This window comes from Triticum dicoccoides, chromosome 4A (assembly GCF_002162155.2).
Source record: "Triticum dicoccoides isolate Atlit2015 ecotype Zavitan chromosome 4A, WEW_v2.0, whole genome shotgun sequence".
Classification (NCBI taxonomy): domain Eukaryota; kingdom Viridiplantae; phylum Streptophyta; class Magnoliopsida; order Poales; family Poaceae; genus Triticum; species Triticum dicoccoides.
The window spans coordinates 741,431,599-741,449,090 of NC_041386.1; the positions used below are offsets into that span (position 1 = coordinate 741,431,599).

A 17,492-nucleotide genomic window follows, 5' to 3' on the forward strand; every position below is an offset into this window, starting at 1 on the left:
CACACACATCTTATCTCCTACAATCTTGCGAAAGGCAGCAGAATTATTATTTTTAATTCAGAATGGCTTTAATTTGTCTGTGATTCTCGAAAATCTTTGTGAAACTCAGTCCGCCATAGTAGTAATTTAATTCTGAATCTGAATTGCCTGCTGATCATCATTAATTGAATTTCCGTCTCTTTTTTCCTTGTTCGTTCCATGTTGTGCGAAGAACCCATTAGTTCTTACCATGCTTGTACAAATTTTTTCCTTCTTTGCTCATGGATTGCAGAATTACAATTTGGACATACGGTGATGCCAAGATAACGAAGCAAGCAAGAGAGCCACGGGGCTCATTTTTTGTTTGACCACAAGGTGGAGGAGCTCCTGTGAGCTTCCCGGATGCAACAGGAAAGCAAGACATTCATTTTTTTTTCCAATGATTGTTTTAGAAGAAAAAAGGAAATGAATCATTCGTTCATTTGCTTAGTGAAGTTCAGTCTATTGTTTGGGCTTCTGGGACCAATTCTGCTGTGAACTAAGATGTGAAATTAGTCGTTTCCTCAATTGTGGAAGACAACGGCATGCCCAACAGGCCACCGGGAAAACCCGGTCAAGGGGAGGCCAACCGGATGGAGATGGTGGCCACCGGAAATGATGATCCCGCAGAGGACAGTGTGCAGACAGTAGAAGGCTACGTAGGTGATCAGCTGGTGGGATAGGCATGAAAAGTGAGACAGGGATAGAAAAATCACCGTGGAACCGTAGAATTCCCCGGGATATTTGACACTATTACCTTGTTGAACTGCTGCTTTTTACTTGTTCATCCGTGTAAGCTCACAACTAATCTCCTCTGTTTTTCTATACAAATCTACCCCTTTACTATATTATCTTCCATGTTGCAACAGGCTAATCTATCTTGTGATTTTCCACAACAACATGTGTTTACCATTGCTATATTCACTGGTTGTTTCTACCTCCGATCCAGAAGGACTTTTACTGCTCTTCTATTATTTATTCAGGTTAGATTCCACCCTCAAAATAGTGTGCTTACTTTTTTGCCATTGTCTACAGATCGGATCTCCCAGCGCATTTCTTTTTTCTTGTCACCATTGGAGTTTGCCAATTTTACTCGTGATTTCCTACTTCAACAGGTTTTTTTCATCCATCAGTGCTTCCAGAAATAATTTCAGTCCTAGTATTTCAATATATTCAGGCAATTCCACACTAAAACAAATCCGAAAAAGAAGTCTGTTCTTTTACCTGTTTCCCATAATTTGTGCTTCCCATCAGTGCTTCCAGAAATTAGAAGTCTGTTCTTTTACCTGTTTCCCATAATTTGTCTTTCTACACCCAAGATCTCTTCATCCACAGAACAAACACAACTCCCTCCCTAGGCCAATACAACCAAAAAATAGACCCTAAAATCCGATGGAAGTGTCGCTAGCTAGTGCTACCTTAAGCGTAAGCTTAAAATTGGCTGCATTGCCGGCCTTAAAGAAGCTCCTTTCTAATGCTTCAACGTACCTTGGAGTGGATATGGCACGTGAGCTCCATGAACTGGAGACCACTGTCTTGCCGCAGTTCGAGTTGTTGATTAAAGCAGCAGATAAGGGAAACCACAGGCCCAAATTGGACAAATAGCTTCAGGAACTCAAAGAAAATGTTTTGAGAGTACACTGAGTGTAACTTGACTGTAAGAACCCATCCACTGGATAGGTGCGCCCCTATTTCATGGCATGGCCACGCCCCATCAATAAGGGCACACACATCCACTGGATGTGAAGAACACTGCCTCCAATTGCAACTTAGGTTGGAGGGCGTTCTTGAGGTGAAAGGCATAACAATGGATGGCGACACTCTCTATGGCCATCGAGAGCAGCACGACGCTGGCGGTCACATCGCAAACCTTCTTTACTTGGCTTCGAAGCAGATGTCATTTTGAAGCATCCATCTCCCACTGCGGCTCCCGGGACTTGTCCTCCTTCCTGAACCACACCCGCAGGATACTGTATTCCATTTCCATGGCCACGAGGCAGTTTTTGTGCCGTCCTTCGTTTCCCAGACAGCGTACAAGGACGGATCAAAGTCCAGGTTCTCTGGAAGAGCGACGTGTTAGAACAACATGGAGCCAATATGGAGGGAGGTGAGCCGATGTCGTGTAGGGCGGCCCCTCCCCCTCCAATAGATGCTCCCATCGGCGTGGACGGGCCACTTGAGGTCGTCAACCCTCGGTGCAGTAATGTCTTTGGGCGCCACAGATGGGAGCACCACCCTTCAGTTGGGGCGCCAAAATAGTTTCTCCTCTCATTTTCTTGCTTGACTGCACTTTTATATTTTGCAGAACATCTTTTTTTCTAGAAGTGGCACTGTTTATTAGAAAATTATATGCTAATAGTCAATTGTTTGTGGATTGGTCGGCTGTTTTAGGGCACATTGTCGGCCCGAAAAGGCCAAGTCAAAATAAATATAATAATTTATAGTAAACTCCAGTATTGGTTTATATGTTATTTTTATCAACTCACAATCACATATAATCAATTATGATAAATTTAAATTTTATTGTATAATTTGTTATAGTTTTTACATTGCATCTCAAGGCATGGTTAAATTAGACCCAATTAAATTTGAGAGATAAGGAAGGATACAATTACATGTCTTACAGTGCATATGTGTGTGTATCCTTTAATATTTTTACTGATATCTATAAAGTGTATGGTATAAAAATATCTTGATAGCGGTCTTGATGACTAGATATAATCAAATAGAAAAATCAATCGTCGATAAGATGTTACTAGGACCTTTGTACCTACTTATTAGTACATTACTTTGTTGTTTATGTTTTAAATGTGTCTTGCATATTATGGTGGGTTCCATAATTTGTTGATGGTGTGATTTTGCTATGAATAGAGTACTGAAATGGCACGGAACTAGCTATGATAACCAAACTTGTAAAACATTGACCAAAGAGTGATTACCAACCTAACAAAACCGTAGTTTGGTAGATTCATGAGATTATTAAGGATATGCCATCTGGAAGGGCACAGGGACCCGATGGCTTCAATGGTGGTTGTCACAAGTCTTGTTGATATATTATCAAATATGACTTCTATAAGCTGCTTTTGGACTTCTACAATGAGGATCTTGGCTTGTAGAGTATTAATGCGGGTTTTATCGCACTTATCCCCAAAAAGCCATCTCCCGTGAATGATGACGATTACACACTACTGCAGGATGCTACTAACGCGACACTACGATCAGAGATATTTTGACGAAACTGTGCGATGCATTAATCACAAACAGTGGCGTAAAAAACCGTCAAAAAGGGTGCAAAACATTTGCGATGACGGATGCATTAAATACGGTTCAGATTTTAGTGCAATTAACCGTTTGCGATGACGGATGCATCAAACAGGGTTCAGATTTTAGTGCAATTAACCGTTTGCGACGAGGAGCAACAAAAGAAACGGGCAGCCAGATGAAGGTTTGTGCGATAAACATCATACGGTTGACTAGGATGAATTGTTTGTGATTATGCAACACAAAAGAAACGGTCAGCCAAATCAAGGTGTGTGCGATATACGGCATGCGGTTCACGCGGATGAACTATTTGTGTTGAGACAAGAGAACATAAACGGTTCAATCTAACAAGATATGTTGATACGCTGCGAACAGGTCTGTAATCAGAAATGTGTGCGAAGGCCGATAATAACACAGACGATTAATGCTAAAAAGACGTGTGTGTTGTGCGATGGGATTGCATACAGAACAACAACATATATATTACATGCATGATTAACCAAATTAAACATCCAATTACATAGGTGGCTACTACAACCATGGCATTTGCACACACCAAAGTAAACTATTACATGCATAATTTCATAGGTGGCTACTACACACATGACACTTCCACACATCAATAAAGTAAAATACATATTACATGCCTGATTAACTAGCATAAACGATCATCTGATCATCATCTACTTCTTGTGACGCTTGCTCTGCTTGTGGCTCGTTCCGGGCTTGTTGATTTGGGTAACGAGGCACTTCCTCATATCAACGATCCGCCTGTACATTTCGAAGCATGTGTACATGCTCTTGGCCGCGAACCTGAGGTGAGGTTCATCCAGTCGCCGCACCCAGGCCCTGTGCTAGGATACGACACTTGTTCTTTAGGCGTCCTACTTCATCTTTTTGTAGTATGGGTCGATGATGGCCAAGGCGAGTTCGACCAGGGAGTCCTTCTTCGTGCTGCCTCAGACCCTGTAGTGGTCACGGATTTCGACAAGGTTCTCGCAGGCCAAGCCCGTAACACTGAGCGCTTTTACATCCTCGGTGGTTTCCGCCGTGGCGAACTTGTAGTTGGTGTTGTTGACAAACCTGCGGAAACGGTCGCAAGGCTCTCTGGCCATGCAGTAGTGGTAGATGAGGACATGATGGCGCACGCACAACTGGGCGACGGCAACCTTCTAATCTATGTTGGGACTACCGTCGGTGTACTAAAGTCGATGTCGACCACCTTGTACTTGTCTCCAGAAAGCAACTGCTCAACGGTGTTGATGTAGTCGTCCACCACAGCCGGGTCGATAGTGTACACAACCGAGAGATCTGTCTCCCTTGCGTGGGTCTCCACTTTATGCTCGCCGAACTCCATTGGAGTGCCGCTAGACATCCCCTCTCTATGTGTCGTCGTGATGTGCTTGTTGTGTTGTGGGGAGCGATCGAAAGGTTGAAGGGACTAAGGCTATAATGGCCGCGGGAATTAAAGGGGAGGCCGGACGGCACGTCTGATGGCAGTTCTAATTCGCAGCGCGTAACTCCATCGTGCCGCATGTAACTGCATCACATGGCAACGCGCGCGGAGCAACTACATGCATATGGGGCCCCCGACGTGATCGTGCGCAGGCCCAACCGCTGGCAGAGCGTGCGCGGAGGGACGCGAGCAGAGCGCTCCGCGGTCGCCTCAACGGCGAGCAACCATATATATGCATATAGTAGTTGAACACGCAAGGAAAAGCTGTCCACAACCCGAGCGCGCTGAGGGACGCGAGCAGAGGGCGCCGCGGCGCCTAACGGTTGAACTGTTTGTATAGATTAAGCACGACTGCTTAATCTATGAATGAAATATGTGGTTAATTACTGAATTTTAGTTGCAAAAATTAGATAGTGCTAGTGATTTTTAGCTGCATATTTTGACAAATCGCCATTGGAACCGCTCGATGTCCTCTCTGTATGTGTCGTCGTGCGTGTGCTTATTGTGTCGTGTGCCGGCCCCAAACACTGGTAGCACAACTTATAAATTGACAAGATGGAGTACTAGTTACAGTGATGCATATAATTAGGCAAAGGGATCACACATGTCTGTATTGAATGGAACGAGAATGCAATAACACAATAAGAATTAAGGAGGCAAGAAGAAAGATGCATCCATCAATGTACGACCTTATCCTCCTCAACTCAGTGCGCCGGGCCACCCACCGACGGCTTTTGTGGCAAGGTCAAGGTGCTTTTCAGCAAAGGCATCCAAGGCTTCCAGCCGGTTGAAGAAGTCCAACGTTGTAGCATCCTCACTGGCCTTGTAGATACCTATGTACACGATTTGCTCGTACACGTGGATGTGTAGGTCGACAAATTCTTGCAGGGTGAGGCGCCTCGCGGCGAGCGCGACCTCCAGGTGGACATTCTTCGTGGCATCGGCGGGCAGTCGCAGGGCCACCAATGCTTGAAAGAGGTTCCGACCATGGAGGCCGATTAGGGTGGCTGGCAATGATGAGCCCGGGCGCGCGGGCTGGAGGAGTACGGCAATGTCGTCCGCGAGCTTCTTGACGACGACGAACTTGTTGGTGGTGGCAACGATCATCTGGTCCAACTCAGAGTCGTAGCTGGCGTCAACGGCGCCATCCACCAGCAGGTCGCCAACATCGTCTGGAGACGATCCTCGGTGCCATGCTACAGGCCGGCATTGTGGACTGTCTGGCACAGCCGCTGGCCACTCGCACGCATCGCCACCATGGGTCTGGAGTGAGCAGTTTTGCGCTTAGTGTGGGTGCTTAGGCAAATGCTTAGGTGCGTACGGTGTGGTAGATGCATTGGAATGGAGGGGCGCCTTTATATGAGTGCAAACTGCGTTGCATTCACATTGTGCTGCCTCTTTTACCGGTCCTCCTCCCATTACTTCCTTCATGCATTAATGATGCTAATTGAAGGAGGATGCATTATTGGCCGTTCAACATTTCGGGAACCGCTACCCTCTTCCTCGTCTGCATTAAAGCTGTATCGGGAACTGCGCCGCCCGCTGCACGCCCGGCTAAACACGCCTCCTCGCCTCCATCTATGCTTAATTACTGAATTTTAGTTATAAAAATTAGATACTGCTAGTGATTTTTAGCTTCATATTTTGACAAATTGCAGTGTTACAAGGTTGACAAATGGCAATGTTACTAGATCAACAAATGATAATCTTTCCAGTTTGACAAATGACAACATACCCAATATGACAGATGCAAATCTTACCAAATTGTCTGTAAAGTGGTTGCACACGGGTCATCCAAAACAACCGTTTGTGTTGAAGAGATGCACAAATCCTGCTCTCACTTTGCATACGGGTGTTCTTTCTAAAACGTTTGCGATCAAGAGCCATTAAAACCTATAGCCATTAAAATCAAGACACGTGGCATCACGTGAATGGTTAAAATTTGAATTATACACATAAATGCATTGAAAAACTCAATTAATGCATAAAAATATCCAAACAAACCCCGAAAAATCTCAAAAATTGACATAACACTCCTATTGTTTTATGTTGACACGAGAAAAATTGTCAAAGCAATAAGAGGCAATGGATATCGTTTTGTCCCCAAAGGTGGGACGTTCCCTACCGAAATCATCAGGCTTGTTGTGAAAAGCTCTGGTTTGTGAGAAGCATATCCCCAAACCTGCCCCAAATAAGACAAATGTTTTACCACGGCATGTTGATGCCGCTCCATGATAGCATGCATGCTAAGTTTCATGAATTTCAGACGAGCTTTGGATTTATACTATAATTTAAATACCAGGTATCTCAATGTTTGCGTCCGAGTGATGGTAGCAGGGTGCTTGACGACATTCATTCTCATTTCTTGCATGAGACCTAATTAAGCATGCAACCAAGGACACATGTTTGAATTTTCAACCAATTTATATGCATTAGAGCATATGTGTGCATGTATAGTTCAAATTTGAATTATGCACATGAATGCATAGAAAACTCAGTTAATGTATAAAAATGTCCAAGCGAACCCCTAAAAATCCCAAAAATTGACACAACACCCCTATTGTTCTATGTTGACACTAGAAAAAAAAATTGAAATCAAGAAGAGGCAATGCATATCGTTTCGTCCAGAAAGGTGAAACGTTCCCTACCAAAACCATCGGGCTTGTTGTAAGAAACTCTGGTTTGTGAGAAGCATATCCCCAAACCTGCCCCAAATGGGACAAAAAATTTACCACGGCATATTGATGCCGCTCCATGACAGCATGCCAAGTTTCATGAATTTCAGACGAGCTTTGGATTTACTAGAATTTAAAAACCAGGTATATATATCTCAATATTTGTGGCCGAGTGATGGTGGCAGGGTGTTTGACATTAATTCTCATTTCTTGCATGAGATCTAATTAAGCATGCAACCAAGGACGCATATTTGAATTTTCAACCAATTTATATGCATTAGAGCATATGTGTGCATGTAGTTCAAATTTGAATTAACATTTTTGCGCAAACAATGTATATTCTCCGTATACATCAGGAACATTTTTTATGTAAATGTTAAACTATTTTTGAATACAGAACTAACTTTGTAAAATATTATCTCTGTCTAATTATATTCAATGTATGTTACATTTTTCGGATACATGATCAACATTTTTCATACGCGTTGTTTTTTTAATACATTTCTGTATACATGAGATACATATTTATCAAGAATAAAAAAATTCAAATACTTGATTAACATTTTTCAAATACATCATCATCTTTTCCGATGCACATTACAGGTTTTTTGTATGTATTTTTCGTACACATGAGAAACAATTTTTCTATACGCATTTAACATTTTTCAAATGCTTGATTAACTTTGTTCAAATGTTTTATGTGAAGTGTTTGAGGTATGTAGGATGAATAAGTCCTATTCACAGGATGTATACTTCTTGTTTCTATTTGGTCAATAGTTTCTATCTTTAATAGATTTTTGTTGGCACGGAAAATCGCCGCGCAACACCAAGATAATTGTCATGCTTTCGTGACGACGAACGATTGCTTTTCGAGCAAAGCAACAAAGATCCCTCGCTTTCGTGGAGGAGAACCGGCCGCTTTTCAGCGCAAAATGGCAAAGATTACCAAACCCTAGGGTTGCTAGGGCTCGGCAGAGAAGAACGATAGAGAAAAAGACATACGTAAAAAAGTAATGTATTTGTTGATAGATCGATTGATGTTTTTCTCAATCGGCCATGGCCTATTTATTAAGGCACCCGGGACTTGGCGTATACATAAGTACTTGTCGTACAAGTATAGAACTCCAAAACTAAATCGATCAGGATCTGATTCGGTTACCATGTATACTACCCTTTGCCTTATATGAATATATAAAATATTCCGGCCACGTCGCAATCACAGCCTAAGTTATACACATACGTATAAATACCCTTGAGCCTGCAAGGAAAATAATAAAATACTCCAGCAAGGTCGCTAATCACACCGGCTAATAATGATTGATCATTCATCATGTATTGTTGCATCTTCTCATACGTGACTCCATAGCTCATGCAAGAATCCTTCATCTTAGCAACCACAGTTTAGCCCAGCGTACGAGAATTTGTCCAAGTAGCCGCTAATCCTTGCAAAATCCCATATATTTGTCCTGGGTAAATAGCTTCAGTGCACCTGATCTCCTGATGTGTCATCTGCACTGGACTATGACCACACCTGCATTTTGAATTAAACAACAAGGGTAGATATATGTATGAACGAATAATCCGACCACATTCATTTAAATTAATTTGGCCGATCATACAGACTATTAGCCAAATTACACCATGAACACATGCCCCCTTGTTTTTGGTATAATTCTATTCACCAAAAACACTATCACATTTCCATAGGAAGGCTTCGATAACTTCGGCGGCCATATAATTTGTTGAAGGGTGATGTCCAAATAGCACACCGGCCAATTTCCTCTTTGGAGATATATTCAAATAATATGTCAGCCAAATTTCTTAGGGCGATATTTAGAATAATATATCGGCCACATTATCTCAAGCCTCCTTTGACATGCTAGGATAGTAATTTTTTGAATATTTTCCATTGGGAGATTTTGGCAACTTCTCCACAACACGCTTCTCCATCCATGTCATCTTCGGCACCATTGGTTTTTGTCGATCGAACAAGCGATTCTTCTCGGCTATCTCTTCTTTCGTTCTAAATGCTCGTAGTCGTTGGACACACCATTTCTTAGTGTGTGTGAGTCCCATGGGACACCACCGAGTTCCTGGTTTAGTCCCTAGTGCAGCTGAAATAATTTTGCTGCCCCCCGAGTCTCTTGGCCTATACTGTCGTACTGTTGTTCTGGGAGCAAATATTTTGTTGTTGGCCGAAGAAATCATCCACTGATCATAGGTACTCGTAGTTCCATATTGCCCACTGCCTCCAGTGAATATATCGGCACATGCATCAGCCGACTCATTAGTACTACCATGTACAACTTCCTTCTCTGAACGTGTGTGCACCTTAGCCTCTAACTTAGATGCATCAATGTCTCTTGTTTCTGGACTATTCTCTACACTTGCATCCGATTGGTGTTCGCTAAGTTTCATAATATTAGAAGCATCCGAATCATTTGAACTTTGTATAGACTTAGATTCAGCATGCCTCACCGGCACCCACACAAACTTCTTATCACCTCTATGAATTATGCCATTTGTATTGTGCCTCCTAGGCGAGTTTGAAGTTCCCAGGACCACCATGTCATCATTACCACGGATTACATTGACATCACGTGGTCTCACTTCCTGATTAAACTGAACCCCTTTTTCATGCAATGATTTCCTATACATTGGCCCTGCTGGAATCCACTCTGGTCGAGAATAACACATTGGCCTTGTAGGATATGGCACCCAAGGATTAAAACACCACGGAGGAAACCATGGATAAATAGGAGGTGCGCATCCCCCATATGTCGGATCCATTTTGAAATACATCTGCTGGTCATATGAATTTCCTTGCCGTCGCTGATGACTGGTAGTTCTAGAAGGAGATCTAGGACACTTATTACCTCCAAGCTGATTAAACACATTGCTTGCCTTGTGTGAGGTGTACTTTTCCAACAACAGGCTAACTGTCGGCTTTGGTCTTGGAGCTTGTTTCCTTCTTCCATTGACTTTCCACACTCCTACTTCTGGATTTTTTGGTTTGATCATCCTTGGAGGAGCACTATCGTCAATAACATTCTTTTCTCTTGCAGATTCGGTCTGATCCGACCGAATAAGCATTTTCTTACTCTTAAGCTCGTCCACATTGATGGAAAAAGGGTCACTATCAAGCTTTATCTTAGAACTTTCTGTAAATGTCAATCGTCCTTCATTAATGGCCGATTGCACCTGTCGACGAAACATGTTACAATCATTAGTAGCATGAGAGAAAGAATTGTGCCACTTACAATAAGCTCGTCTACCCAACTCTTCTGGAGGTGGAATTACATGGCCCTCTCTCACTCTAATTATTTTATTTTGCAGTAACATATCAAAAATTCTATCACACTTGCTAACATCAAAAGTGTATTTTGTTTCATCTCTTCTAGCAGGCGTGGGCTTGAAAGCAGAACATGCAAAGGGTTTTGACTTTGACGCTGGAATCCATTCGGCTACACATATATTAACGTCAACTTCACTAGCCGAATTACTATCATAATCAAAGGCATTACCTACATGATTATCCTTCTCATTATCAATATTATCTTCAAACCGGCTATATTATTTAATCTCCTTAGTCCGGTTTTCTTGCACCAAAGCCTTCTGCAAAACTTGATTAACATCTAAAAATTCTTGCCCTTCTAGTTTATCCTTAATATGAGCAATAAGACCCGAAAAGGCAAGATCGGCTAAATCCTTTTCGGCTATGGTCAAGCTGAAACATCGGTTTTTGACATCCCTAAACCTCCTAATATAATCATGAACATGCTCATTATATTTCTGCCTAACCATAGTTAAATCTGAAAGGCGAACTTCTGTTTCACCGCTATAAAAGTACTCATGAAATTTTTGCTCCAATTGTGCCCATGTTGAAATAGAATTAGGAGCAAGCGCTGTAAACCAAGTAAATGCAATACCGGACAAAGACAACAGAAACAATTTAATCCTATAAACATCCGATGTGCCGATATCACAACATTGGGCTAAAAATTGTCTGATATGCTCGAAAGTAGATCTACCATCTTCCCCCATAAATTTAATAAAATATGGAATTCTAAAACCACAAGGATATGGTGTCGAGTCAAAGTAATCAGGGTATGGTTTTTGATATGCGCGTGCTTTACTCTTAGGTTCTAAACCGAATTCTCTTAGTATACTAGCAAGCTTATCCTTAAAACTATCATTCGGCTGTAGAGAACTAGTTTGTGGAACAGATGGAACGCTAGCACGTGATGGGAACTCCGACAAAGAAATTTGAGCTTGTGATGCTTGCAATGGAGACCCATTAAAATATGAATCGGGTACCGGCCCGCACGGAATCCCAGTACTGACAGTAAATAGCGGTGGTGTACTATATTCTAAAGTTGCATAAAAAAGTTGTTGCAAACTAGAATTAGAACTAGCACTTCGGTTATTGCTGTTGTGATTTTGTGGAACCAAAGTTGAGACAATAGGAGTAGCTATGCTAGGCATAAAATTATTAGCCGAACTGCTCTCATAGTTCCGGCCACCTTGATCACTATTTGAAGGAACATGGGGCTGCACAATGTTATTAGCCGATGCTCCAGGTGTATGATTATTACTAGTGAAGCCACTATTCTCAATCAGTATTTTCTCAGAATAATCATCGTTGATTTGCAGCACTAACGACCGAACATGACTAGGTAAAATATTTTCAAGATCTTTGTGAAGCTGCTCCTTAAATTCCTCAATTCTATTAGCTATTGATTGAGTAATTGTGTGTGTCGTAGTTTTCATATCAGAATCATACTTGGTAGCTACGCACATATCAATTAGATGGGAAATTTCTTCCGTTGACTTTTTTACCTTGGCGTTGATCGAATCTGAAGGGTTCGGCACATGTACCTTCTTGACGACGCCGATCCTTGTCTTGCAGTATCCAGTCAACTTTAATTTTAGTCGCTCGGCCATCTCTTTCTTAAGCTCTTGTTCAAGCTCGCGCCGATCATCTTCAGACAGATCGTCCAGTGTGACGGCGATGACGCTCTCCGGGTCGATGTCGCTCCCATTCCTGGACTCGGTATTCATCGTGTGCCTCTTCTTCTTCTCGTCCCCAGCGGAGTCACCAATTGTGTAGGCACGGAAAATCGTCGCGCAACACCAAGATAATTGTCGTGCTTTCATGACGACGAACGATTGCTTTTTGAGCAAAGCAACAAAGATCCCTCGCTTTCGTGGAGGAGAACCGGCCGCTTTTCAGCGCAAAACGGCAAAGATTACCAAACCCTAGGGTTGCTAGGGCTCGGCAGAGAAGAACGATAGAGAAAAAGACATACGTAAAAAAGTAATGTATTTGTTGATAGATCGATTGATGTTTTTCTCAATCGGCCATGGCCTATTTATTAAGTCACGCGGGACTTGGCGTATACATAAGTACTTGTCGTACAAGTATAGAACTCCAAAACTAAACCGATCAGGATCTGATTCGGTTACCATGTATACTACCCTTTGCCTTATATAAATATATAAAATATTCCGGCCACATGGTAATCACAGCCCAAGTTATACACATACGTATAAATACCCTTGAGCCTACAAGGAAAATAATAAAATACTCCGGCAAGGTCGCTAATCACACCGGCTAAGAATGATTGATCATTCATCATGTATTGTTGCATCTTCTCATAAATGACTCCATAGCTCATGCAAGAATCCTTCATCTTAGCAACCACAGTTTAGCCCAGCATACGAGAATTTGTCCAAATAGCCGCTAATCGTTGCAAAATCCCATATATTTGTTCTGGGTAAATAGCTTCAGTGCACCTGATCTCCTGATGTGTCATCTGCACTGGACTATGACCACGCCTGCATTTTGAATTAAACAACAAGGGTAGATATATGTATGAACGAATAACCCGACCACATTCATTTAAATTAATTTGGCCGATCATACAGACTGTTAACCAAATTACACCATGAACAATTTCATTATGGAGACAAAGAACAACTAGCAGCAGGATGTGTACCAAAGTACTCCGTTGTTGAATTTCAGTGCGTTGCAATTGTATATCTTTTTCCACACGTCGATTCGTAAGCAATCTTGGATTGGATAAGGTCCACTCTATTATTGGTTATTAATAAACTCGCGGGATAGCTGAGTGCCAAAGAGAAATTAAGCTGGAGCTTTCATGGCCCCCGTGGCAGATGGCTGTCTCGTTGGTATATTATAATTTACACACCAAGCGTGGACCTTTTTCCACCAGTTCTTGTTCTTTGGAATTACTGATCAACTGCTTAAGGAGGAGCTGAAGAAGAGCCTGGAATTACCTCTCTCTCGAGGGGGGAAATGGGAGGCTTCTTCTCTGCTCAGAGAAAGGGAAGAAAGTCTGCCCTGGTCGGGGCGCCGTTGGAGCTGGTCGGAGCGGACGACACGGAGTGCGTTAACTCTGCCGTGCCTTCTTCTTCCCAGGTACTGTATGATTGGTTCTATGTGCGGGAATTCAATTCGATATTTGGGCTGATAGATAGATATGGCTGTGGTTAATTAGCATGGATGAGCAGAGTTAGCTGCAGCAACTTGTCAAACTTTTTGCCACCACAACTCTTCATTTCCCCTTGTGTAGCTAGCTAGCGAAAAATGTTGTACGGACCCATGGCTCAGCTAGCTAGTTCATTTCCCCCCTTAATTTCTCTGCGCGCTGCTAGTTCCTTTGCAAAGGACAGTGAGTGAGCTGCGATCTAAGTTGTATCATCTTGATTTGGCCATAGGATCAATAGATCTAAAAAAGTTTGCATGTTTCATTTACTTGCCTATTGATTTGTTTTTACTTTCTTTCATTGCAACTTCTCAGTTCTTGCCCAGGAGCTCTTCAGTTGTTCATATACTCTGGTTTGTTCATACATATCCATTGACCTTCTATTTATTTATTTATTTATTTATTTGAATTTTATGTAGTTTCAATTGTTCGTTCGCATTGATGGGCAACTTATATCCGTTCAAGTAACTCGTGAATCTACCGTAGAATCGGCCATATATTCAGCATTCTCGCAAGGCAACTATACTCGTTAAACAAAGAAGATTGCTCTTGGAAGAATCACTTGAAGGTGTTGTCCCTGGTTCTACAATTACAACATTCCCTGTGATTCATGGTGGTGGCCCCGGAAAGTAAGTAGATACATGACTGCACATGGCTATTATATATGTTGGAGAATGTATATAGTTGGTCTATGATATATTTAATTAATAATTCATGCAGGCCCTATCTTCAACAGGACTATATGTCCTTTTTGTACCGGATGAATGAACTACCGTCCAAAAATAAATGGCTCGGGACAAAGGGATTAACATCTGTGTTAAGTAAGCTGGGGACACAGACATTTTAAAAACTGTTTGAAATGATATCCTTGTATCACACGGGGAACAAGTGTTTTGCTGGTAAATTTGATTGCAACAATATCATATAAGTACCATCGACAGATACTTACATGATTGATCCCTATGTGCATGCGCTTGATGTGGATTTCACCCCTAGTGGATATAAGGAGGACATTAAAGCTTTGGGTAAAGTACTTGAAAGGTGTGCATGATGAAACTGGATTCTTCACAAGCAAAGATAGCTTATGTTGCCCATTTGCTGAAAACTATGAGGGAAATGCCATCGGGTGCTGAGTCATCTCAAACATTCAAGGCGTTCATCAGAAATCACCCTTGCATGATGTCATCCGCCAGTCCACAAGGACTTATATCGGAAGTGCATAGATACATCAAGTTTCAGTATGATGATTCAATGGAACCTGTTCTACAATCTCCGTATACCTGGGGTTGGATCGCTGAATGTGATCGTGACTTCAATCCGGTATACCTCTATAAGTGGCGATTACGGCTGCTGAGGGGGACCGGATATTATGAGAATGAATGGTCATGGTTTACTTTTTGTCGGAATTTCCTTTCACATCCTAATCAAAATCTGGTATGGTCATCACTTCTTTCAAGAATTTTTTTCATGTTCTTGTCTTATTATGGCATAGTGCTATCTGGAATTTAATTGTAAATTTTCCACAGGCCATACAAAATGCAGATATTGCCATATGGTGGTACTTTGATGAGCATTTAGCAGACTTCTTGTGCCGCCTTTCCTGCACACATGAGTTTAAATTTAACATGTATGTTTTAATCAACTTTGTTTCATGTTTGTTAACTGTATATTGAAGTAGCTAAAAGAAATAATGACTTTGTTTTGCAGTTTCGATAAAGATAGTTTTTGCACGCACCCTGCAAAGTGGGAAAGGTACCCGTGCATATTATACTATGAATCAGTCCCAAACCTAGAGTATTCTACAGAAGAGTCGGAATACGAGGAAGAAAAGTCGGAGTATGCTGAAGAAGTGCCAGATCATTCTGAAGAAAAGCCATCACCCAGCGAGATTGGGCGGCCTGGGATTAGAAAACGCATCTTCATATGATGTTAGTAGAAAAGGAAGTAAGCATAATGATGGTCGGTTATTACTTGGTGGTTGGTCATGCCGACTCATCTATGCTCGCCACCTGCTGCCATCGAGCAGCTCAAACATATTTTCATTTGTCTTGTGTTTGCCCTTGTGGACACAATTAATATAACGATTTAGCACACTCACATTGTACCATTGCCAATCTACTTCAGAGCAATTTTTGAAGATATTAAACAGTTTTTGAATTTCTTGAATTATTCAAAAAAGAAAAAGAAAAAAGAAAACCAAAAGAAACAACAGAAAAAGAATCCCAGTGAAGGCTAGACAGAATATTCCAGAAGTTTCCTAAAACTAATATAAGAGCGTTTAGATCACCAAACTAACTACTTTAGTGATCCAAATGGTCTTATACTAGTTTACAAAGAGAGTACATGGGAACCAACTCACGTTTTTTTGCCAGTTTTGAGAACCATATAGGAGGTTGAAGTTTTTTTTATGTGCTTCCTTTCTGGTTTTTCTTTTCCTTGTTCGTTTTATCTTTTTCTTTTCTGTTGTATGTTGTTTTGTTAAAAATTGTTCTCATTTACAAAACTTTGCAAATTTCAAAAAAATGTTGGCGTTCTCAAGAAATGTTCACAATTTTGATAAAATGTTCACATTTAAAAGTGTTCAGAACATTTAAAAATGCCTGGATTTTCAAATAAGTATTTCAAGTTTCTAAGAAAGGTTCATGTTTAAAAAATGTTATAGAAAGTTTAAGAAAATTGTCACATTTCAAAAATCATAAATTTGAAAAAATATTTGTAAATTTGAAAACATTTTGGCTCTTCTTCAAATGTTCTAAAAATAAGTCGTTCATATTTGTTCATAAAATGGAAAGAAAAAATCAGATAAAAATAAAAAAATATTCCAAACAGTAAAGCACCGAAAAATTCTCTCAATACTAGCTTGATACAGTATAATGCGAGGGCCAGCCCGTCAGCATGCGGCCTTTGCGTTTGGGCTCCTAAGCGCAACTCTAGCAGACCCCACAAAATCCCGACCCGCAAAACGCATTTGCTGTTCGATGTAAAACTCGTTTGCGGGTCGAGAACGAGTGCGGCAGATCGGAAACCGTAGATGAAATTTTTTTCGGGCCGAGCAAGTATACGTGCTCTTTTCTGGCTAGAAAATCAGGCTGAGCCCGTATACTCACCGAATTTTGCGGTTCGGGGCCTTTTGCGGGGTCTGCTAGAGATGCTCTAATATGAGTCCATATATTTGACCTGGAGAACTTCTTGTTTCTGTTTGGTCAATGGTTCTATGTATAATAATAATAATGGATTTCATTATGGAGACAAAGAACAACTAGCAGCAGGATGTGTGCCAAAGTAGTCCCTTGTTGAATTTCAGCGCGTTGCAATTGTGTATCTTTTTCGACACGTCGATTCGTAAGCAATCTTGGATTGGATAAGGTCTCCAACGCAAAATACTTACCCGATCCACTTTACTGATTATTAATAAACTCGGGGGAAACCTGAGTGCCAAAGAGAAATTAAGCTGCAGCTTTCATGGCCCCCGTGGCAGATGGCCGGCTCGTTGGAATATTAATTTATACTGTCAGAGCATGGATGTTCTTCCTCCAGCTTTTGTTCTTTGGAATTAATTCTCTTGAGAGAGAA

General features: G+C 41.5%; 1 protein-coding gene across 2 annotated transcripts; it reads left to right on the top strand.

Annotated features, from left to right (window-relative positions):
* Positions 1-13,634: 13,634 nt before the first annotated feature.
* On the top strand, positions 13,635-16,012 carry LOC119288325. 2 transcript variants are annotated; one of them, XM_037567946.1, is made up of 5 exons: positions 13,635-13,852; positions 14,235-14,548; positions 14,640-15,353; positions 15,446-15,546; positions 15,627-16,012. In XM_037567946.1, exons 3-5 carry the CDS (start codon positions 14,967-14,969, stop codon positions 15,844-15,846), a joined length of 708 nt encoding a protein of 235 aa, XP_037423843.1. In that variant the 5' UTR covers positions 13,635-13,852; positions 14,235-14,548; positions 14,640-14,966; the 3' UTR covers positions 15,847-16,012. The 2 variants fall into 2 exon arrangements, with proteins under 2 accessions (XP_037423843.1, XP_037423844.1); XM_037567947.1 differs by having other exon boundaries at positions 14,339-14,548.
* The last annotated feature ends 1,480 nt before the right edge of the window (positions 16,013-17,492 follow it).